The 25,772-nt window shown below is 39.5% G+C and overlaps 1 protein-coding gene across 7 annotated transcripts in view; it reads left to right on the top strand.

Annotated features, from left to right (window-relative positions):
- The first annotated feature begins 20,555 nt into the window (after positions 1-20,555).
- ZC3H12C (zinc finger CCCH-type containing 12C) overlaps positions 20,556-25,772 on the top strand; it is a 77,915-nt gene continuing 72,698 nt past the window's right edge. For 3 of the 7 annotated variants that reach the window (XR_013156580.1, XM_077113036.1, XM_077113031.1), the window contains exon 1: positions 23,543-23,668. Coding sequence is in view for 3 of the 7 variants with exons in the window: in XM_077113036.1 (XP_076969151.1) it covers positions 23,645-23,668 (24 nt within the window). In the remaining 4 variants the exon portion in view is untranslated. Of the gene's footprint in view, positions 20,868-22,253; positions 23,106-23,542; positions 23,669-23,794; positions 23,872-25,772 lie in introns of those variants that run through there. The other 4 variants (XM_077113033.1, XM_077113035.1, XM_077113034.1 and 1 more) reach the window with 4 other exon arrangements.

Here is a 25,772-nt window from a genome sequence, read left to right as displayed (position 1 = left end):
TCCATGTGAAGAAAACCATAATAAGAACTAAGGAATTTTTTACAGACAAAACCAAATATAAAAACAGTGAGTTTCTGTATGGAAAAAGTCAATGTTGTAAAGATACCTGTTCTTCCCCAATTAATCCATAAATTCAGTGTAATTCTAGATAAAGCCCCAACAAGCTTTTTATGAATCTCAGGCTGATTTGAAACTTCATGTGGTAAAGAAAATATGAAAGAGTAGTCAAGATTTATGAAAGAAAAAAGAATAAGAAATAGCTCTCCCATTTAAAAAAAAATACATAGAAGCCATAGTAATTACATTAGTGTGATATGGATGCAGAAATATAGAGATCAATATAGCAGAATAGAGAGCCCAGAAGATACCTATACATAAACAGGGATCTGATATATTCAATAAAGTTGGCATTTTATAATCAGTTAGGAATAGATGTACTCATTCAACAAATGGTGTTAGGATAAATACAGATTTGGAAAAAAAAATCAGGATTTATACACACACAAAAAATGGCAGATGTACTAAAATAAGGGAGAAAAAAATTTTAGTTATAATAAATGCTAAAGATCAATATTGCAATTTTAGTGTTGAAAAGGTTTTCGTAAGTAATAAAGCTCCCGAATGCAAAAGAGGAGAAAGATTGATAGATTTGATTAAATTAAACTAAAAATTTCTTCTTGGAATTAATTATAAATTGTTTTAAGACAATACTGGTGGAAAATATTAGAATATGAAACACATAATGTTAAATCTATATCAAAGATTACAAAATAGTAATTCACAGCAGAAATATAAATAACCAATAAAACTTACAAAAAATTGTCTGACCTCACTAGGAATCAAGGAAAAGTAGATTAATATAGCCTAATATTTTATTTTTCCCATCACTTTAACAAAAATTTAAAGGATTTATAATCTCTAGTATAAGCAAGAAGGCAGGGAAATAGGCACGAGTAGTGGATAAATTGGCAAACTCTTTTAAGGGAATTTGCCATATTTAATAAAACGTTAAACGCAAATACCTCTGGCCCAGCTATTCCAACGTTAGGAGTGTCTCCTTCAGAAATTTTGCCTACGCACACAAATAAACATGTATTAGGGTGTTCGTTACAGTATTGTTTAAAACTAAAAATATAGAGTAAGGGAATAGTAAGGGAATTAATAAATGAATGTTTAAATGAAACATGATGCAATCATATGGAATATTTACACAACTATTGCCAGAATGAGGCGGACCAAATTTTCCAACATGCAGAAATCTCACATATGCAGTATAATTTGAAACCCATTTAACAATATATATAATAACTTGAACCCATTTAAACCGTTTAAATATATTCATATATTGTGTGAACATTTAGAAAGAAGGATACTTCAAAAATTTAGTAGAGATTTCCTCTGCAAAGAGTAGCAGGAGTAAATGAGAATGAAGACAGCTTTTAACATTTTGCACTATGATTTTTTTCTATTATTTGAATCTTTTATTAGGCTGAAGTGTCTTTAGTCAGATGGGGTTATAGGAAATTACAAAAAATTATTGTGAAGTTGCAAAAAATGACAGTTTCATAAAATTCAAACTGAGTCGGAATTTTCTGTATATTTGCCGTGTAATTTTTTTTAAATGGATAAGAAAAGGGAAAAACCAGAATAAATGTGTGTGTGTGTTAAATTGGCAGCATTAGCCATGACTCTAAGAATTTATGAGAAGCTTTCCAAACACAGGGTAATACTCAGTCATTTCTCCCTTAAAACGGTTGCCCAGTCATCATAGAGTCCTTTTTGCCATTTATTGGAGGTTTGCAAACTTCTCAGCTTTGGAAAGACAGTGCCTGCTGCTTTTCCTCATCTCTGGAACCCTGACTATTGTATGTGACTATGGTCTCATAACCACATATTCCTCTTTGGACACATCTTGACATTTTCGCATTCCATATTTTCTAAGGAACATTGAGAAATGTGATAGTCACTATTTCCATGCCTCCATTAGGAACTTTCTAAAATAATACTGAGTTTTGTGGCAAACAATGACCTGAAGTCTTTCATTTTTTTCTCTCCTCCCTTCCTCCCTCCCTTCCTTCCATCTTTTCTTTCCTTCTGTTCTTTCTCTTTCTCTTCCCCGCCCCCCATTATGGAAAAGCCCATTAGCAATTTTATTTGAATAGACTGAGCCTCTCCCTGTAACCACTGTAAACAATTTAAAATCAGTCCACTTTTCCCCCTAATTGAATATAAGGTTGTTAAAAGCTTTGTTATTGAAAAAAAAAATAAGAAAAAAACCATTCTTTCTCATGATCTTTGTACTGATTTACTAAGAATGCATAATCTTAGTTTTAAAAAACTCTGCACCAGATTTTTTCAAAGATGGCAGATTATAATTCCTTTTTAAAAATTTCTCTAAGGTATATTTGAATAAGGTCTGTAGGTTAGATAACAGTATTATATTGACATTAATTTCCTGATTTTGATAATTACACTGTGCTTTTGTAAGAGCATGTCATTGTTTTTAGAAAATACACACTCAAGTTTTTAGAGTTAAGGGGTATCACATCACAACTTCCTCTCAAACTTAAGAGAAAAAAAATTACACACAAAAAAATTACATAGAAAGAGAAGAGAAAAGTGAATGATAAAGCAGATGTGGTAATATGTTGGCATTTGGTGATTCTGGGTAAAGGATAGATAGGAATTTTTATACTATTTTGCAACTTTTTAAAGTATGAAATCATTTATTTTTTTTTTTAAGTTAAAAAAGAAAAACATTTTCTCTCAAAGTAATCCATGGATTCAATAATAGCAACAAATTATATAGCCCCTAAGTGCCTCTATGTGCCAGGCAGCAGGCCATGCCTTTACATGAACCATTTCTAATTCCATCATAAGCCTGTGCAGTGGTATTGTTATCCCCAAGCTGCTGGGGATCTGAGGGTATCCCCAGTAGGCCAGCAGTCCTCTCAACACTTTGCCTGCAGTCAGCCTCTGATTTATTGACTTACAGTATTGTTCTAAGCCTTCAATCTCTTCAAGTCCCCTTCCTTCCTTACCCTACTAACACTCCACTCCCTCAACTCCCAGTACATTAATTCACTCCTTTATTCGTCAGTTAATTGTATACTTTCTCTTCTATATATTCTGAAAGACCTCCTCTCAATTGATTCTTTCAGGCCATATACATGGTGAAGTTGCTCTCATTCTATTTAAAAAGTCCTCCCTTTACTCTATGTCCTTCTCTGGCTTTACCCTTTTGTCATCCTTTCATGATCAGACTTTTGGAAAGAATAACCTATATCTCCAACACTCACTTTCTATTCATGCCAGAGAAGAAAGGAGCCCAATATCCTACTGTTTGATTGATTTTTGCCAATTTTTTATAGATTTCTAGTGAACATTGAAACACTAATTAAAAAAGAGAGATGGAGATAGATGATGATTGCAGGAAGGAAGAGGCTTCTAAATATCTAGGCACAAAGAAGTCTTAGATATTAGATATTGATTCTTGTCCAAAATCTATTTCTGACTATAAATATAAATCCAGCAAACAGAAAGAGAATAAATGCTAAAAAAGGCAAAGCTTCTTAATGTAGAAGAATGATGGTCAATAGTCTTCCAGTTTTTTTAGATCAGATAAGATGCTGGCAACCAAAAATAAGGGTTAAAAACTGCTACCAGGTGAATCTGTGATCTAATTCTTCTATCCCAATTTAAAAAAGGCTTAAAACACAGGAGCATTTGGGGCTTTGCTTTCCTTTAGGCTCAAACTATCCTGTGGATCAAGAAAGGACTGCCGGGTGGGGAGCCTGATTTGAATGAGCACCTACCAACTGCCTGCTTCCTCCAGGAGGGGATCATAATTAGGTTCCTCAACATGTCTTGAGGCCAAGGCTCTGTCCCACTCCCTGCATCAGGACACTTACCACTACTGGAAGATGACCTGGTGCTGCATGAACAGAGGCAACTTTTTTACCGAGTGCAAGAATGAATGAATGGATTATATACCTTGTGTCCAGCACATAGGTGAAATTTTATGAGTAGTTCTTGAAAGAATAAATAAACTCACAACCCATTTGATGGAATCAATGCAGAATTTCTGACCCTGTACCTACAAACCCAAACTCCCACCCTTAACCAGCCCAACCCCCACTCATACCCCCAAGCCTGTCCCATATTTTGGATATATTTGAGGGCTCAGCTGAAGACCACAAATTAATCATGTTTTCATTTCTAAGAAGTTCATTGTCAAATGCAGGCAAAAGCATTTGCTTTTGAGGGTGCAATGAGATGGGACTTCCCAGTGTTTCTTAGTTTTAAGTTTCTGTTGTGATTCACTTAGCCATTTATTTGCCAAAACTTACTGATTTTTTTTTTATGAGCCACACAGTGCCCTACTCACTGGGGAGAGAACAATGGACAAGCCAAACAATGCCCCTCCACTTATGGAGCGCACATGTTCATTCATTCAAATGACAAGTATTTACTGAGCAGCTACTATGTGCTAAGCCTTTTACTGAGCACTGACTATACATTATTGAACAGAATAATTCCAGCCTCCATGGAATTTACACTCTAGTGGAGTACAAGTGAAAAATGACAAAATAATTTATATTGTATATAGGAAGGTGATGAATCCTGTGGTGGGCGGAGGGATTGAAACATGAAAAGGGGATAGAAAGTATGGGTGGAGGGCACATTTTTAAATAGGGTAGTTGAGCTAGACCTCAGAGAGAAAGTGATATTTGAGCAAAGACCTGTAGGAGGAGAGGGGCAAGAAACCTGGGGGAAGAACATTCCAGGCAGAAAATGTAAAGGGTCTGAGTTGGGAATGCTCCTGGCATGTTCAAGAAACAGCAGGAGCTCGATATGGCTGGAGCAGAGAAAATGAGAAGGAGAAATGAGATGAGGTGTGTGTGGCGGGGGTGGGGGTGGGGGTTAGTGCTGGGCCTTTTTGGTCATTGAAGACTTTGCCCTGTGCTCTGACTGGGACAAAAAACATGCGAAGGCTTTGAACAAAGATGTATCATGATTTAAGTCATGTTAAGTTTTAACAGGCTCACTCTGGCTGCTGGGCTAAGAATAGTCTGTAGAATGGCAGAGAAATAATATAGTAACTGGAGAGCTAAGTGGGGTCCAAAGAGGGCTTTTAAAGATGGGCGAAATAACAGCATGTTTGTATGTTAATGGTTATGCTCTAGTGAAAGGGGAAAATTGATGCTGCAGGAAAAAGAAGGGATAATTGCTGGAGAAATATTCTTGAGGAAGCAGGAGGAACCTGACTCTAATACCCAAGTGGAGACTCTAGGAAGATAGATGTTTGTCAGTGGTCAAGGAGGGAAGGCAGAGTTTTGGGCATGGGTGAACATAACTGGGTAAATGTGATGGTGGGACCATGTACTATTTCTTTCACATTTGCCTGAATTTTTTCAGTGAAGTAGGAAGTGAGATCATCAATGAGAATAAGACTGTGGCAGGAGGTACTGCAAATTTGAGGGGAAAAGAATCATAGCTACAGGAATGCATCCTTAAATGATTCCATCGAAAACTTCATAATACAATACACATAAAACTAAACTCTTGGGTGTAGATTTGGTTCTACAAGAAAAGAAAGACCACAAATATTTTTATACATACAGCACATGTAAAACCACCTGAGTACAACAACATATTTAAACCAAGTGGCATGATTTGGCACATTTCCATGAAGAAATGAAAAGTATAAATCAACTCCCTAAGTTCTACTGAGATTTGAATTAGGCAAATACTTCTTTGTTATTGACTATCATTTAAATTTAGGTCACCATATTAGGAAGTAAATACTGTAGTGTAAAGCATGTTTCCAGAGTTGGTCAAATGTGAAACACTGGCCAAGAGATTGTGGGATCTTTCTGATGCCACATGCTGACTTCCTGCCACCAGCTGCCTTTCTGAGTTCTGTGTTGCCTCCCTTGAACCAAGGCCTCAGAGGAAGCATTTTCCTCCTCTGTTTGGGAACCTGGACTTCACAGAAGTTCTCAACCCTCTGTTTTCTGATAATAGCTCATTATCAACGCCACTGCAGGAAACATGCTTAGGGTGCACTCAGTTCACTCCTGGATTTTACCATCTGGGTAAGATAACTTCTTGGTATATCATGTATATGGTTAAGGTGAATTAAAAGCTCACAGTCTCACATCGTTCTGTTAAATATTTTAAAACTTGAAACATTTTTAAGCATCATGCACTGCCTTCTCCCTGTGGCCTTCCTTGGTGACTGCAGACCTGTCCTCCAACCCAACCTTTGGTCATATGCCCCAGGCCCTGTGGCTGACTGTTGGTGCACCAGGCTGGGCTAGAGAGATCTACTTTTTAGGGTGGAATCGGCCGCCTCACACCATCAAGACTCCTTAAGCAGTGCATTGCTGGGAACTAATTACAATCTCGAATCGTGTTGGTTTCTCATACTGTGATCTGTATTGTCCTTCTGTTAGAATTTATAGAGTCAAGAATCCATGATCTCGGGCGGGCCGCGGTGGCTCAGCGGGCAAAGTGCTTGCCTGCTATGCCGGAGGACCTCGGTTCGATTCCCGGCCCCAGCCCATGTAACAAATACGGAGAAACAGAATACAATAAAACAAGAAAATGTTTAAAGATGTTTCCCTTTCTTCCTTCCTTCCTTCCTTCTATCCTTCCTTCCTTCTCTCTGTCTTTCCTTTAAAAAAAAAAAAAAAAAAAGAATCCATGATCTCAACTCTTTAAAACCAGGGGATAGGAACAAGACCTGCAGAAAAACACTAAATAGCATGGAAGGAGGCAGGTTTCTTTCAGAGAGGACCAAAAAATAATGTTCCCAACTTATTTTAATAAGGAGAATCTCAAAACTTATACTGTCCTAAAAAGAAGGCACAGCAAACCTTCAAAATGCAAACTCCCACAATTTGTCTATAACTAATAGAATTAATCATTTTTCCAAGTTCCACATTAAAAAAACCCTCTATTCTTGACTAAATCACCCACCTCCCTTATTTGTTTGAACTTTCAAAGAAAAGTGGCCTACAGCAAAAATTATCCCTATTAGGGTATGAATTTTGGTTTTGTTTCTTTTAGTTTGGTTTTTCCATATACATATGAAATACATACATATTCATTACATGTACTCATTTACATACATAAACTGATTATGTTTATATATAGTTTTTATATTTTTTATAAATATAAATTTATTATATATCATTGCTCTATACTTAACATTTTATTTTATAAAATATATTTCATTTATGTATATTTTCCATATCTATGTTTATAAATGTTTATATATATATATATAAAACCGCACTTTTGATGGATTACTTACAGACTACAATTTTAATTAAGCAGCCTGTTCTGCTATGAAACCCAAAGGCCGTCAAGAACAATTGCCTTGCTTCACTCCTAAAAAGATACAAGAAAACAATGATCGCCAAAATGTTAAGATGGCTAACTAAGGATAGTGAAATTTTAAATGGGCTTAACTTTCTCTTTTCATAAGTATACCTCAACATATATCTTTTGGTATTCATAAATATATTTTTATAATATATAATTTATATTTTAGATAAAATTCATATTTTCTATAAAAATAAAGCTATTTAACTGTGTAAAAGGCAAATAAATAAATAAATATATATATAAATCAATCAACAAATAAAAGTAGGCCAATGAATGGTGCAAAGGGCTCCTCGTAGCCCTTACCTTAATACAGTAGTTGTTCCCAAATGTATTTGTACACATACATGCCCTATATCAAACAGAAATGGGAGGGGCATTTCTAATTCTAAAAGTCTTCTTTTTTAAATTAGGAGAGTTTCCGAACCTTAATCCTTTAATCCCGTGGCCGTGCCTACCTCCCGATGGATGGTTATGTTGTGCCCTTGCCACACGTCTTTGAGGCGGGCTGCCAGGTAGCATGAATGAACGTAGCTTGGTTAGAGGGGTGGACAGGAACACACGGTGATGTGCTGAACTGGCCTGGAAGCACCACAACCAATCTACCCCGTCACGTGCCTGAGTCCCCTCGCTCTGGGGAGGTTAAAGATATAGAACACGATGAACTGGGGTAGGGGAAGGGGAAGGTTGGGGTAAAGGAAATAAGTGAACAGAGCAGGAGAACAGAGCTGGCCCTGGATCCTTATCAAAAACTTAGGGTTACTGGAATGTATCTTTTTTTTTTTTGCAAGTTGAAAGAGACAAATGAACACATGTGAGTGAGCCCTGAAGATATTATATTTAAGTTTATAAAAAATATTTCCTATAATAAATTTAATAAATCAAGGTAGGAAGCCCTATCCTTGTTTTGTAGAACTAGTTATAAAGATGGAATTTTTTTTGACAGCTTTCTACTGTCCAGCTTTCAGAGAAAAGTTTTTATTTTTTTATTTTTTTCAGAGAAATCTTTTTAAAGCACAGGTTAATATCTGGAGGCTTATTACTTCTACTTTTATAATTCTAAAATGTCTTTGCATGACTCAAGCACCTCAAGTTTTGTATATTCCAAGCCATTCTCATATTGGACCTGGTTACTGGTCTTGCAGTTCTTCAGAATAAACCTCTTAAATCATATATTTTAAAGTGACTAACTTTTTTTTTAATAATTTTTATTGAGAAATAAAAATCCACCCATGTATAGTCCAATTATATTATATAATCAATGGCTCACAATCTAAAATCACATAGTTGTGTATTCATCATCCTGATCATTTTTAGAAGATTTGCATCACTCCAGAAAAAGAAAGAAAAAGAAAAAGAAAGAACTCATACATCCCATACCCCCATCCCTCCCTCTCATTGACCCATACCACTTCAATCTACCCAATTTTTACTCTTTATCTCCCCCTATTATTTATTTATTTTCTATCCTTGTTTATTTATTTATTTTTTACTCTTCTGTCCATTCCCTGGATAAAAGGAGCATCAGACACAAGGTTTTCACAATTGCACAGTCACACTGTAAAAACTATATAGTTTACAGTCTTCTTCAAATATCAAGGCTACTGGAACACAGTTCAACAGTTGTAGGAACTTCCCTCTAGCCACTCTAATACACCATAAACTAAAAAAGGGCATCTATATAATGCATAAGAATGACCTCCAGGATAACCTCCTGACTCTGTTTGAACTTGCTCAGCCACTGAAAATACATTTTGCCTCATTTCTTTCTTCCCCTTTTGGTCAAGGAGGACTTCTCATTCCAATGATGCCAGGTCATGACTCTTATCCCCAGGAGTAAGGTCCCATGTTGCCAGGGAGATTTACATCCCTGGGAGTCATGCCCCACGTAGTGGGGAGGGCAATGAGTTCACCTGCCAAGCTGGCTTAAAAAAAGAGGCTACATCTAAGCAACAAAAGAGGCTCTCCAAGGGTGACCCTTAGGCATAATTATTAGTAGGCTTAGCCTCTCTTCTGCAGGAATAAGCTTCTTAGGGGTGAACCCCAAGATTGAAGGCTCAGCCTATTGAATTGGTTGTCTCCACTACTTGTAAGAATATCAGAAATTCCCCGAATGGGGAAGTATAATATTTCCTCCTTTCTCCCCAGTCCCCCAAGGGAACTTTGCAAATAATTTTTTATTCTCTGCCCAAATTACTCTGGGATATATAGAGGCATCACACTAACCTGTACAGACCGACAAGATCTTATGCCCTTTTCAAGATTCCATGTAATTATGGTGTTCAAGTAAACTGACCATACAAGTTAAATTAGATTAATGTGCTACCAAAAATATAAATTTTGCACCAAAAGATAGGGTGACTATCTTTTGCCCCAGAACAATTTAGCTTCTGCTCTGCCACTGAACTATGTTATAGCTTCTCATCTCATAAAGAAAATTTTAAAACTGTGGCATGTGTGCCTGCTAGAGAGATTAAGCTTGCTTCCTAGAATGCTCTTTCCTGTATTGTTCACCAAGTGAATTCTGACTCAAATCTTCAAAATTAAATATAACTGGTTTCTTCTCCAGAAAGTTTTCCTTGACTTCTATAAGCAGAGCTTACCATTTCATCTTGATGGTCTTAGAGTGCTTTTTACTAACCTTATTATAATCATCTATTTTTATATCACTATAATTGCTCTAATCATCTGTTGTTTTTGTCGTTGTTATTGTCACATTTCATTATTTTTACCATATGAGAATCCTGTTATTGCAGCACCATTTGTTGAATTTTTGTTTGTTTTCTTTTTGTTTGTTTGTCTTGCTTGTTTGTTTTTCTGTGAGGGAAATGCATGGACCAGCAATCAAAGCTGGATCTCCCACCTGGCAGGCAAAAATTCTATCTCTGAACTACCCTTGCACCCCCTCTAATCATCTGTTTTTATATTAGTTTTTCTACTACCCCACAAACCCTTTTAGAAGAGGACTGTCTTTCATAATTTCTGGAAGCCTTGTTCCTAGCATATTATTAACTCATAATATTTGTCAAATGAAGGCACTAACAAACAAATGAAAGAATGAATGAATGCTAGAGTGGATCCAAAATGCATTCCTAGGAAAATTGCAACTTTATTTTTGGATATGTAATTCTACCCTAGTTATTTAATATCACTGATTTTTTTTTTGGTTAAAGAGAAGAAAGAGGGCAGGCCACGGTGGCTCAGCAGGTAAGAATGCTTGCCTGCTATGCCTGAGGACCCGGGTTTGATTCCCGGTGCCTGCCCATGTAAAAATAAAAAAATAAAAAAATAAAAAAAAGAGAAGAAAGAGAAGCATGTATTCTAGTTTTGGACCAATGTTTTGAGAGACGTTACAATTGTTTTTCTGGGGTCACTGCCCATCCTTCAGAAATTCTGAAATACAAGAGCGTGTGATGGGAGACAAGAGAAAGAAAGGAAAGGGAATAAAAAAGAATGTGGCTGCTGGTTTTGCCAGGATAAAAAATAGAGTCTTTGGTCTTAATGTCATCTTCAAATATATTATCTTAAAAAAAAAAACAATAATTATAACTAACCAACATTGTACAAGTTAGAAGAGAAGAAAATTTTGCACCTGTTGATATAAGGCTGTGATATTTTGAGGAAACACCATGCTGGCCGGCACGGAGGATATCATCCAGGAAGAGACGATGCCATAGAACTATTGCTATAAATAGATTCATACCAAGGGGGTCATGACTGTGTAGTTATTGTTTTTGATTATTATTTTCTATCTTAATGAAGGGAAAATATGAATTTTTATGGCATCAGAGAATAAACAGAACCCTGAGATCTGTTTTACAACTCATATATAACTGATTATGTATATTTCTGATGGTTCTATTGAAATTTTTAAAATTCTGAACAGCTGAGTGGGGAAAGGAGAGTTTTCCTCACCCTCCCTCCATGTCCTCTCAGGTGTTATACTTAGAATTTTCGGGTCCATTTCCATGGGGCGGCAGAAATGATCAACCAAGAGTGTACCAAACAATCTTACATATTAATAATAGGATAATAATCCTATTATTAACCTGACCTCTACTATTTTTCTGGTTTTCAAAGCACGAATTGATTTTGACCGGCCACAGAGGCCACTGGCGCATCATGCCCTGCTCAGGAAGTAACCTCAGCATTATCTACCTCCTACCTAGCTTCTATCAGGAAACTTGCTGAGAGTGGCATTATTTAGAAATTATCTTTTAAACCCTGCAATTCCCTTGTTCATTTTGCTACTATGCTATAGCCTTGAATCAAATCAAACCATCAAATGAGATGTTTATTAACAAAACCTGCAAGAAATAGTCATATGAAACTTGCTATATAATTTCCTGTTTTAAGAAATCATTGAGCTCATTAGTAGCCATCCCTTACATAAAATCTCATATGCAACATTTCTTTTTAAAGAATTAAAATTAAAACAGGATTAGAAAATTCTTGGCTGCCCTGAAAGAAATTGTGTGCTTCCTCCTTTACAATAAGGTGTGATAAAACTGCAAACGTCTAACCTGCTGATTCTCTGCATCCTTCAGACCCTGTTTACAGTAAAAACAAAAAACAAACTGAAAAAACGCATCTCTGTTCAGCCACTATCAGGTTAATATGGCCACTCCAGCCGTTACTCACTGTTTCTGAGTTTACAAGCCCGTCTCCTTCAAATCTTCTTGCTTTTCCTCTCAGTCCTTTAGGCTTAAACCTTTCCTAGGGGTCAATTCTCAGTCTTTCTCTCTTATCCATTCATTCAACAAAATACATTGAGGATTCACAATGTGCCAGTCTTGTGCTCTGTACTTGAGATTGGGAACAAGACAGAAACACTCATGGAGTTTGCAGTCTAAACTAGAAATCAACTCATCCTGAGTTAAGTTGATCTCTTTTACAAACCCATCATTTCTCTCTCTCTCAAAAACTCCAGGCTCTTTGCAACTCAGCCAGACCCCAACATTGGCCCCTCTGGTCCGGTGGTCAGTTACCAGACTCGTGTGCATCAACTACCTGGGCAGCAGGACAATGAAAATCTCCATTCTACCCATTTGTAATCATCTGCCCCAGATTTGTGCAATTTAACAAAGAGACAGGTTATGCCAGCGATTACAGACTCTTGAGGGTATGATTCTCGTTTACCTGGTCAGCTCCCTCCCTAACTGGCATACTGTGCTTAATCGATATCAACTACCCCTTGACCTGAACACAATGTCTTTCAGTTCAACATGCATTTGCAAATGTTTTTGCCTCTTACCCTTTGCCAACTCATCCATCTGGCACACTCCCATTTACAATTCAAATCTCTGGTTAAGAAACACCTCCTCCCTGGTGCCAGCTCTTTTCCCTCCTTCCTCCTCCCTGTTCCTCTCCTTCTTCCCTAAAGTAATCCTTCCTCCTTCTGTACTGGAGCGGGATAATACAGTGGGGTTTGGCTTGGCTTTCGAATTAAGTAAATCTAGGTTCATTTCTGGCTCTAACACTTAGTAACTATGTAATCATGGACAATTTATTTAACCTTTCTAGGCCTCAGTTTCCTGATCTGCAAAATGGGGGTGATATTGGTAGCTATCTCATGGGGTTGTTAGAATTAAAGAATGTGAAGTACTTAGAACAATGCTGGACACACAGTAAGCACTTTTACCACTGATCATGTCACATTGGGCTGTAGTTATTTATTTCATGTTCACACTAAACAACTAGACCAGCACCTCTCAGACTGAGAATCATGTCTTATTCATCAGGACCTAGCACAGGGCCCTGCGTACAGTAAATGCACAGTAAATGAATATCTGAATCCATCTCCTCAAAGCATAAAATATGTATGTCATAATTCAAATACAAGGAATTTTGAAGAACAACTCATGTGGACAACTGTACTAACTGCAACTAGAGATCATTCTCCTCTTATGCCCTCTTTAAAGCTCCCCCTTCCACCTCTATTTGGCTTCACTTCAGTTGTTCAGCAATTATCTCTCAAGCGTCTTAGTTTGTGCTGAGGGATGTTCAAGGCAGTGGAGATACTTTAGTGAGCATACGGCAGTTGCACCCTTCTAGTGGGAAAGGCAGACAAGTTCACCAGCTTGCATCATAAAGGCCACAGTGGGATAACCCACAACGTGCCATGGGAGCCCCTCCCTAAGTGTTGGAGTCAGAGAAATGACTGATACCTCCAAGTTCTTTGGCTAATAAAGCAATTATTGCCTACCTATTGGGGCACTATGGTCATTATCGCTACCCCAAGGATTATCATATCTTGCCTTTTTAATTCTTTGTTTCATCCCTCAATTATCACAACTCAATTTTCCCACACCTGGAGGTTTATTTATGTGGTGAAGTAATTTGGGAGAGGGTGTGAATACACAAAAGAGAGTAATAGATAACAGAAGCCCTCATCAGAATTTAATTGGCTTCTAGGCCATAGCTTGAGTAACTCCATTCTAAAACTCTCATGTATAGTAGGGGTTCCTTCCTTTTATCTGAGCAAACTCTAGAGCAATTCTCTTTAATTCCCACTTGTGACTCCCCATATAAACTACAGCAACAGAATATAATTCTAGGTGTTGAATTTGAGGTAATTGGAAATGTTAAAAGTTTGGATATCAGAACTGCCTCTGGCTTCACCACTGACCAGCTGTATGACTTTGGACAAGTTACTGGACATCTCAGGACCTAGTTTCTTCAACTGAATAGAGTTTTTGTGAAAGATTAAAAGAGATAAAATACATATAAAGCTTAGATGTTTTAAATAACCAAGCACTGATCGAAGTGCTTTAAACATATTAGCTCACTTATCTCTTACAAGGTGCCCATCCACTAGGCGACTTGGGGTAAGGAACATGTCACCATTTTACAGCAAGTTCTACCAGCCCACACTTCCCCAACATGCCGCAGTCTGTACCTCCTGGTCACAAAGTTAAAGGCAGCTTCATTGCCTCTTGCCACTGGCCTGCCTCAAGGCAGCCAGCACCCAAGACTTTCTAAACAGAGCCTTTAACGTGGTCCTCTTAAAGACTTTGCTGACGCAGGCAGCCTGCTGCACTTTGCACTAGCTGCAAACATGTCTCCACATTTTAGGCTGGCTTTGCTGACATTAAGGACGCGGTGCAAAGCACAGCTCGTCAGTTTCCAAATGAATGAAAATGACACATTGAAAGCAAGGCTGTCCACAGCATCTAGCTGAAAAACAATAATGACTCACAGGAAAGACAAAGACTGAGTAAGCACAAACGAAAGACCACTCATCCCTTCATTATCATCGCATGGGAAAATGTGGTCTCACTATGGAAGAATCAAACACACGGACAAAAATCTCCCAGGCTTTTGAGGACAGTCTAATTCCCATCTGTCTTATAAATGTCCTAACTTCTAAATTTGCTACCCAAGAAGCTGGGAGGAAACGTACAAGAACCATAGACACTAGAGCTGTTTACATGTAGCAAGCCTTTGCATCACAGCTAACATAGCAGGTCCATTGTGAAATGACTATTCGATAGCTTTGATAAGAGAGCTTGTTATTTATGGTCTAGATAGTTGGACCACAAAAATATTCCACTGGCAACAAAAAAAGATTGAACGTTCCTCATTGCATTTGTATACTGTCAGAGGTCTGGGCATAATTCTAATGAAATAGGAGATTAAATTAAATACTTAGGGTGTTATACCTTTGTTTAATATATTATTATTATTACATACCTTTCAAGTTACCTAATCTTGGCATATCTTAAGTGTGAAAATATCTTCTAATACATAAGCTTTTATTCCAACTTACTCATTATTTTTATGGATGATTTTTTATTCAATACATTAACAATTTGTGCAACAAAAACACATCTTGATTTTATTGCTAGTAAATGTTTACAAGTTTGAACTAAAGATATATTTATAACATTCCATAGTAGGATAGGCACTTAAGTAAAAAGGTCTGAAGAATCTGTATCATCTTTACTTTCTTGGGGCTTTCTCAGCAGTTCCATAGACAACTGAGAGCCAAAAAAGAAATGTCTAGGATATTGGGAGTTGTGTACCAAAATATCTTGAAAATTCACTTAATCAAGGGTTTATTTACCAAAAGCAAGCAGTCATAGAAGGCAGGCCTTGTATATATATATTTTTTGTTTTGGGATCCCTTGCTATGCGTGAAAAACCTTATGGGGCAGTGCCCACCTCCCACTATAAAAGCTGAAAACACCAGGCCCGAACTTTCCCTGTTTCCTTTGCAGTTAGGGTATAGGCATAAGCACTCACTTCAGATTTTGAACCAGGAACTAGTGAGCAAAGAAGCAGGGACTAATAGAGTACATTCTGGTGAGTTCAATACCCCAGACAGAAGCCACATTAATTTTTCAAAGGCAGCAGGTGCTTCAGGCTAAAGGTAGGGCAAGCTGTGGTATCTGTGCCCATCAGCAGAAGCATTGAAAACGTCACATTTAATTCTATAGTATGATTTTTGACATGGCACCTGGTTCTGTGGCCCCTAAGCCTGGCTCTCCTGTCCTTCTGGAGATTATGTGGGATAGACAATATTCTTTAATAAATTCCATTGTATGAGACCAGAACCCTGACTATTTCAGTTTATTTACTTTAAAATAGATATTTTGGATACATTATTCCAGCTATACATTATACCTTGAGAGTGGGGCAGTTTTTTCTAGGTTAAGAAGGGAGAGGCGATAGAAACACATAGATGGCAACTGGCAGCCATTTGCTGGCAGTTTGGAGCATACTCACTGAATTCCAGATGATATTTCCCAGGAGGCAATGATTGTATATTGACAGGCAATGTGCATCAGTATCTAACTGTTTACACTTAGCAGTCCTAGAGTTTTCACATTATATTATGGCTTTTAGCCTTTCCTTTCTCCACTCTGACTGGCCCACATTGGTGCATGGCTTTGGTAGGAATTCCCATCCATTGAGAACATCTTTGAAATCCTAGGTCAACCTTCTTGTTCCCTTGGATTTTCCCTAGTTTTATTCATTCTCTTTCTACTTTCTTGTCAGATATCCTTAGTAAACTATTCTGTTTCTTTAAAGAGAAGCCTTCACTAGCTATCATATCCCATTTCATCCTATTCCTCAGGAGACAAAATCTTTGCAGCAAACTCATGCAGGAATAAACTATTCCTGCTGATGTTACCTCCATATTTTCCCTCATTACTAAGAAATTTCTTTTTCCTATATTTCTGACAGAAGAGAAAGCCTTTTGTGAAATTGAATCCTTGTCCTATTTCCAGAGAGTAGTGCTACTATAAGCAGTATCTTAAAGAGTTTCAGCAATTAACTTAGTAATTCATTTTAAAGCTGTCTCTCTTACTAAACAAAAAAGGTTGTTTGGGACCTGATGATTTAGGGTGGTTACAACTTACATAATGCTTCCCAAAGGGACTATCTCTAAAATTATGTGCATATCCACTTAAATAAAGGAAAAATTAGGGATAGTGAAATTTAGTAACTTGTTCCAGCATCATATAGCTGGCATAAAGTGGAACTGGATTGCTGGAACTCAAAACCAGGTATTGGGCTTCAAACCTCATACTTTTTCTCTATGTAACCATACCTCGCTAGTATACTTAGTGCCTGTCACACCAAAAGCTCAGAGTCACCCCCAAGGGAAGCTGCTCTATCTTGAGCTTTAGCTAACAAGGCAGCCCCTCTCTGACCTCCACTGATTGAACAGAACTAGACAACTGACCCCAAAAGGAAGCCAACCAGAAGCTAGTCAGCAGCCTATGAGATGGCCTGGCACAACAAGTTCTCATTCAGCAGAGATATTCTGAGTCAACCAGATTCTGGCCAAGTCTTCTTCCTTCTAACCAAGAGATACAACTAACTCAACCTCTCTGTAGATGATGGTAGTATACACTAATCTGATTAACTGATTGTATGTAACTTTCTGTTTCACCACTCTTGTGTAAACATGTCCAAACAGTACGTTACATGTTTGGAAGTTCCCAATCTTCTTAACCTCTGATAACTACTTTTTATCTAAAAACATATTTTCCTTGGAGTCCATGACCCTACACAATCTTGGTCCTCTCTTTACTTCCTCTATGCACTAGGTACCATTCTAAGTGTTTTACATATATTATCTTACTTAAGGCTTACAACAATGCTATAAGGTAAACACTGTTAGTATCCCCATTTTACAGCTTAAGAAAGAAAGGCACAGAGTGATGGTGGTATTTTGGATTAGGGTAGTAGCAGAGAAGAAGAGAAGAGGGCAGATAATGGATACATTTTGAAGGTGGAACCACCAAGGCCTGGCTGCTGGATTAGATGTGAGGATGAGAAAAGGGAAGAATCAAGGATGGGTGCTTGAATAATAAGGTGAATAGTGTTGCCATTTGTCCAGCCTACTGATTATCTCTAATTGAATATTCCAGAGCACCTCAGGTTCAACATGTCCAAAACTGAATTCATCATCTTTTTCCCAACATCTGCCCTTATTTTAATATTTTCTTCATAAAAAAAATGGCATTATCACAGTTACTTAGTAGCAAGTTTCTTCACCAAGAAGGGATGTGGAGGACAGAAGGCGTTTAAAATATAGTAAAGGGTCTTCTTAGTATTCAAATGTCTTTCTTCCAACTCCTTCATTTCTTTATTGGATTGTTAGCTCCCTCATTGGACCTAATCTTCTTAGGGGCAGAGATAGAGTCTGTATTTACAGCAAACAATTATTGAGCATATCCCAAAGGTCAGAGTTTTAACAAACTATCCCATATAATTCTGCTAACAGCCTCATGGGGCAAGAAGGAGAGCCCATTGGTTACGAGTATGGGCTCTGGAGCTAGAGGCTTGAATTTAAATCCTGGCTCTGCTGAGTGATTTGGGAGATGTCACTTAACTAAGATTGAAAGTGAGTACTTGAAACCATCTAGGTTGGTGGTTTCCCCTGTATCCTTTCTGATCTGAGCCGTTAGCCTCACTCACCCTGTCCTGTCTTGCCTGCTATACTCTGAAGCCAGCTTAGACCCTAAGTCTAGGTGCCTTGTCCTATTCTAACCACCGAGTCGCCAGCGGCACAGTGACTCAGCAGCAAATTAGCTTTACTGATAATTTTGCTCTTCCTGTAAACTGCAAGAAGTCATAATAGGACTCTCTCTGCTCTTTTATTTTGTTACTATTTGCAGTGTGTTTGAAGATTGATTTGTTTTAGTTTATTGTATAGTGGTTTTCTTTTCTTCTTCTTCTTCTTCTTTTTTTTTTTTTTTACAACCAAACCCTGCCTTGTTCTGCTAGTCCAATAGCTGGTTCTTTGCTTTGTCTCATCACGCTTGAATATTTCACTAATTCCCCTGTTCCTTTGAAATTTAATTCTGACTTAGCAGCACATTGCCCTAGTACTGAGTCCTAGTTCCCACGACGGTGTCATTACTATCTTCTAACAGATAAAAGTCTAAATAAGCAGCTACAGATTGCAGAGTCACGGGGTATGAAAGTCCCTAGTTCCAGTTGTCCCCCACTGTCCTGAGTCCCTTCCACATTTCAGGCACAGGGAAATTGAAGACATCACAGGCAGCAAGACAGAAACAATCAAACAAATAAACAGAAAGAATTCTAGGTAATGGGTATTATGAGAAAACATGCTCCATCTGCCCCATGTCTCCTACTGACCTACTGTGACGCCTCCAACTTCTGTGAACTTCCTCCTATATTTGCTGATGAGAACTTCCCTAAATGCACCCCTTAGTTAAAGCAGCTCCCTTTGAAGTTCTTCACAGAATATATGTTCAGAACTTTCGAAAACTAAATTGTAAAAACAATGACTAATCCCATTAACGCTGGCTGGGAATCCTGAGCAATTATGGGATCTCCCCTTCCGCAGGACCCTGGGAATATTTCCCTTGACTGGGAAGCCCCGGACTCGACACGTGCAACTCACAGGACTCCCTCAACTTCCTCTTCCTTGTGACTAGGCTACTTTTTTGAAAAAATAATGAGGTTTGGTTATTTATAGATACAAATAGAAAGGTGAGGACAATAGCACATTTTCCCAATAAATGTAGTTTAAAAAGATATTTTTGAATACTTAATTCAAAAACCCAGTCAAAAAAAATCTAAAGGGTATAGAATCAAAGATATCTCTCTCTCCCATCTCTTTTCCCTACCCTGCCGAAGGACAACCACTGTTACCAGCATCTTGTGCGTCCTTCTAGAAATGTTATATGCATATATAAGCAAATACAGAGATGCAGTTTGCTTTCACACGAATGGTCGGATATTATATACACTGGTCTCAATCTTACTTTTTCACCTAACAATAATATATCTCAAAGTTTTTTCATCTCCATAAAGCCACTTTACTCTTTTGAATAGAAGAATAGTATTCTAATATATGGAGGTACCACAATTTATTTAAGCAGTCCCCTATTAAGGGACATTAAGGTTGAGTCTAATTTTTTGCCTTTTAAATTAATGCCACAGGCAGGCGGGCCACAGTGGCTTGCAGGCAAAGTTCTTGCCTTCCATGCTGGAGACGTGGGTTCGATTCTTAGTGCCTGTCCATGCATAAAAAGAAAAGAAAATTAATGCCACAATTAATATTCTTGAGATATAGCCTTTTAACATAAGTTGTGCTCTAACTTGAAAATTCCAAAGTTCTATGTTTCTAATTATCTCAACTTTGTAAATTTGCAATTTTGTATATCAGTTTCCTTTTAAAACAACAGATGCTTGCAGAGGTGGAAAAATGTTTTGGCATGTGAAATTCCATGTTGAAATTTAAATTTTAAAACTTTATGGTACAAAAACTTAAAGTGTAAAGAATGAAATGCAATGAAGTGACAGGTGTGACTCTTGTCAAGATGGCAAAGTGCCACCTTAGACGCATTTTTTTTTTCTATATTAAGTGTTCACTGTTCTCAAAATCCCTCCTTGGCTAGATGTGGTGAAAGTAGGACAGCCTCACTGTCTAGTTCAGGTAGAAAATCAAGCACAGGACTGCATGACACCAGCGTATCAAAAGCTTATTATTCCAGCTCTCTCACTACCTTATCATCAGCCTCCCATAAATGGCAAAAAAAGAAAAAAATAAAATAAAAAACCACGATGGTGGTTTGGAATTTTGTGGTAAACCAAGAAAAGAAAGAAGCCCAGGGATTGGTCAATAGCACATATCTCATGTCCTCTAGTTTCCTTTCCCTAAGTAGAACCCATATTAAAAAGCAACTCTGACTAGTCACTGAAGCTTGTGGGCAAGCATCTGCTTTATCCTGCTGTGCCTGCCTTGTACATAACATGTACTTAGTAAATGGATATTTAGGGTAGTGATGCTAAGTGAAGTTTTACGTTGCCTAGTTTGTTGGAATTAACCAGAAATTTTCTAAAAGACATGAAAGAAACTGTGGTTGAAAAACCATAACAGTCACTGGCTACGCATGTGAAGCTCTTCAACAAGAGGAAACCAAATGCTGGCCAAAGAGCTGGAGATGAAGTTGCATTAGAGGAGGAGCATTAATAATGTTTCAAATAAGGTAAGTGTCTTGGCAGAAATGGTAGGGACATGAGACATGACCGAAGGAGAAATAATTATCTTGGCAACCCCAACTGTAGTCTCAGGGTCCACATATTTTCAATGAAAAACTCCTGAGGACACCACAAGTAAATCTCTGGACAGGACTAGAAGCAGTTGCCAAGAGTGGGTGCTAGTTTTGAACCTTGGAATGACCTCTGGACCATTACTTTTAAAACCCCTGGAGGTCTTATATAAAGCTGCTGTGCAATTGGAAGCTCTAGGCTGAGGCAGCCATGGTGGGATGTGATGGGGACCTGAAACTCTACCATTTATGGACCAGATGTAAATCTGGGTGTGGAATCTACCTGGGAGTCATATTTACAAAGCAAGGGCTACCCTTGCAACCATTCTCATTACCTGTGCTTTCTAACGCATTTGGTTTCAATTAATAAGATTGCAACAAGCCCTTGCCTACTATGGAACCACAGCCAGTTGAATTCTTTATGTGCAATTCAGAGTCACAATTTTGAAGTCCAGAATTGATTTCATAACAAAAATACAAACTGACTATCCAGAACTGGTGAAAGATAAAAGTGTTATATTTGCCTCATCCTTAATTTTAAGTTTTAATATTAGATGCTGAGAATTTGATTCTCAATTTTGCCACTTGCCAAATGATTAAAAAAATGGGGTCAGATTAAATGATTTCTCAGTTTCCTTTCTTCATTCTAAGAGTCTATGAACTTATGAAAATTCTTCCATATATATTCTTGTTTCCTTTTAAGTAAATATAATTTGGAGTAAATGAATGATAATAGAAGAGGTCCCTAATGACCATTTAACTCAGAGCCGTAGCAGCATTTTATTTTTGTTAGAAATTTTCTTTCAACTCTGGGTTTATTTAACATGAACAGCCATGCCTGGTTATGGTTTTAACAGTGACCATTTACAATTTGCATGCTTACTCTCTCAACGGCACTAAGGGCTTCCTTTACCCAACTATCTGCCTTTTCTAGATAATATTATAAAACAGTCCTCTGTGCATGCCCCACTAATACAGTAAATACATGCTTAAACCACACTATTTTAAACATTTGCTCAAAAAAAGCAGCTCTCCTGCTCCTAAACGTCCCCATTTTTTTCCAGTCAGTAATACACTAGATTTCTTATTCATGCCCCCTCAGTCAATTGGGACTTCTTCCTTTTCTTAAGTCCATCTCCACGAAGTGTATCCAATCATTCATGAAGCCTTGGTGATTCTAAAGTCACAATGCCCCTAATCTGTCCAGTCTTTTCCTCCCTATCTACATTTTTTTTTCACGTCAGTTCTCCCATATTGACCTTCAAACCTTTTGTCCTGCTCTGAACCCTCCCCTTTCCAAACCATTCCTATTAGGAAAACAAATAAGTTCTTCTAAAATAGGACATTCTCCACGTCTTCTGTCCAAAAGCCTTCACAGATTCCCCTCTGTGTGTACACTACATTGAGCCCCAACTCTCTGTGCCCCTCCTCTTACTGGTAAGTCTCTGGGTACTTTAGGGTGAATTTTGTAACCTCAGTCTTTTGATGGAAAAAGGAGATTATAATACCTAGTTCGCATGGTTGAGGTGACAATGATGAGATAATCCATTTAAAGCAGACGGCCTAGTCCATGCCACATGATAGAGGCACAGTCCACATAAGTTCCCTTCCCTCTCACTTCAAAGGCATCCTGCCCAAGGCTAGCAGTGAGGCACCTGGTGCCAATTCCGCAAGCAGGTGAATTCGTTGATTTGAACATTTCTGAAATGTTGACTGAGATTCTGCTGGGTGTTGTATCATTCACAGATATAGAAGGGCTCTTTGCTCTCAGCGTTTTTCACAGTTGAAACTCAGGAGCCTTACCACGTTACAGAGAACTGTTTCCTCCCAAACTTCTGAAAAAGATCTGGATTTATCCTGGCCTTAACCTCAGTTTTGACTTGATTACCATTTCCAACCAAAGCCAGTTTCCTTGATGAAAGAAGTCCTTCCTCTAGGTGAAATCCCAACAGCTTCATTTGTTTGTCCCCTTATTAGTTTTGCTAATGCTGGGTGTGGTTTTTCCCCATTACGGAATATTGATATTAAGCAAACAACCTAGGGAAACTTGCCCTAAAAAGGTGGCCTTTCGATATCGTTGACTGCCCAGGGGGTGACCGTGTAATTGCTGGGTGGAGAAGGTGTTGGCACCGGACAGACATCCTCCTTGTCAGGACCGTGTGAGCGGGGTGCCAGGTCGGGAGCCTGGCAGGTTGGGTCCGGGAAGGGGTCAGGATGCCGGGAGGAGGCCGTGACCCCGCGCAAACCCGCGGCCAGGTCGAGCCCGACAGGTTTCAACGGCTCCCCTCACCACTATCCACGCCTCCCGGGTTTTCCCCTTAGCTCGGGGTTTCCTGTTTCAGTTCTTGGTGATCTCCAGCAGCAGGTGCTGGTTTGCCAACCTCGGCTCCAGAGGAGGCGAAGGAGGAGAAGGGAAAGAGGGAAGGGGAGGAGGAAGCGGCGCGGTGCGGCGGCGGCGGCTGCGGGCGGGCGAGGAGCGAGGCGGCAGCGGGGAGAGCCGGGCTCGCTCTCGCGGGCAGAGGAGCGGCGCGGGCGGCGGGCCGAGCCGAGGCCCCGGGTGCCCCCGAGCCGGGGCCCCGGCCGGCGGGCGGCATGGGGGAGCCTCCCGCTCGCCCCGCGCCTTAGCGGTGGTCGCGACGGCCCAGGGCTGAGGCGAGAGGCAGCGACCGCCGCTGAACGGCCCCGGACTACCCGGGCCTCCAGGGCATGTAGCTATGGCTGCTGAGAAGGGGCTGCAGGTAGGTTGAGTCACAGATCCGTGCTGCGCGCGCGTGGGGTGCAAGTTGTGCAAGCGGGGGAGAGGGGCCGGGAACCCGGGCGCGCGGACGGTCGCGGGCTGGGGCTCTGCGCGGGGAGAGCCGAGGTGGCCGCTGTTGCCGCGGGCCCCGCCGCCGGCTCGGCCCTTCCTCGCGGGGTCGCCATGCCGGGTCGCGGCCCCCAGGTTTGTCGCTTGGGAAGGGGTGGGGGGCGCCGACGGCGGCGGGAATGGCCCTGGGGGAGCGGGCTGGGGGAGGGCCGCGGGGCCGGGAGGCCGCTCGCGAGCGCTGGGCTCAGGGGCCGGGCGGAATGGCCGGGCCGGGTGCTCTCCAGGCCCAGGCGGGTCGGGCTCCCGGAGGTCGCGTCGCTGAGCTCCCGAGGTGGGAGCCGCGGCCCTTGTAGGGCTGAGCGGAGCGCCGGGCGCATCCTCCCCGCGGGAAGCTCCGGCCCTGCCGGGGTTTCGGGAGAGGTGAGGCGGGTCTCGCCGGCCCCGCGGCCTAAGGCAGCTGTCCACTCCCGCCCACCCTGACATGGAGGAGGACTCAGGAGCCCCAGATGGAAACCGACTCCCCAGCCCTGCTCCTGCGACTCAGACCCTGGCGCGCTCGTGGGGTGAGGCGTCATCTGACATCTCGGATCCAGCCCCACTCATTAGCTTTTATTATCCGTCCCTCCATCCAGACCGCCACCACTCTGCAGGCCAGTCCTCCTCCACCCCTCAGTCTCCGGCCGAATTCTCTTTTATACGCTGCATACATTTTAACTGGGCTAGTTCACGTTTTTAACTTCCCTACGAAGAGGTGTTAGAAATGCAACTTGGAGAAATGAACCCTGCTTTTCTTCCCTAAACTATCTCAGTCATTACCCCTTAAAGTCTTTAAAAACAACCTTCGCTTCCAAGTCTGATTACTTTAAACGGCTTTCTTTCCATGTGGGCGTCCGTTAATAACTTGGTTTGTGTTCTGTGTTTTGTGATGAAGAGATGAAATACTAATCCAGATTTAGGGAAAGTTTTCCTATTGGTTGCAAGACTGTTGGAGTATCCACAACCCCATCAGGCTGTTATTGATTCACATGTTTTTTTAAAAACCGTCTTAGCCTAGATGCAGAGATAACAACTTGGGGCTAAGCACTGTATATTTAGAAATTTGGGGACGTTCATCAATTCTGGACTTTTTTCCTCATTTAGCTTCCCCGCCCCCCCATATCATTTTATACGTAGAAAACAAGGGATCTGGCTCAAATACATTTACTTTTTTAATTTTTCAAGAGTAGCAAATTAGGAGCAGTGAGTTTTATTTTTTTATCTTAATGTATTTAGGACTTAGAGGGAGCGGCTTCCATTTATTTAATTACTTGCATATGCAATTACTTTTAATAGTAATTTATAAATTATAGTGTTCTCTGATGTTAGACTATATGGATGGCTTTACCAAAGATTTGTAAAATTATATTCCTGTGATAAGCCCAGGAAGATTCCTATTTCAGAAATGCCTCTCTGTTCACCTGTTTGTTTTTTCCAATTTGGAGTTTTAAGTTATTTGAAGGTGTTTAATTGAAGATATCATAAAATATCAGAATGGTCTAGTGATTGACTCTTGCTCCATAATTCAAAATGTTCTGTTGAGTATTTTTATTTAGTTAAAGAATGGGTTTTACTTTCAAAGTAATTTACAGTTCTCTCTGGGGTAGCTGAAGAAGTTTTAGCATCTGGTCATCACAAAATAAATTAAACATCGTAACCAAAATAAAACGAATTTTTAAACAAAACAACAACAACAAAGAGACCAGTATTTTTTTACCCTTGGTTTAATAATGAAACTGTAATGAATGCGACCACTTTAGTATAATGGAAAATATTAAAGACTAGGAAACAGAAACTTGGAATGTTTGTGTCCTAATGGGAGTTTTTATTAGTCATATCCTTTTACTAATTAGATTACTAGACTAATATGAAATCCTAATTTGTATAACTGACTTTCTGGAGCTACGTTTTCATTGGACTGCAAGTGGTTAATAGAAGTTAGATTTTTAAAGCCCTTTTCTCATTCTACAACTGGGTTATCTTGATTTCATTCTAACAGA

This window comes from Tamandua tetradactyla, chromosome 8, assembly GCF_023851605.1.
Source record: "Tamandua tetradactyla isolate mTamTet1 chromosome 8, mTamTet1.pri, whole genome shotgun sequence".
In the NCBI taxonomy this organism is placed as follows: Eukaryota; Metazoa; Chordata; class Mammalia; order Pilosa; family Myrmecophagidae; genus Tamandua; species Tamandua tetradactyla.
Note: the sequence above shows the minus strand (reverse complement) of the source record. Positions and strands in the feature narration are given on the sequence as shown.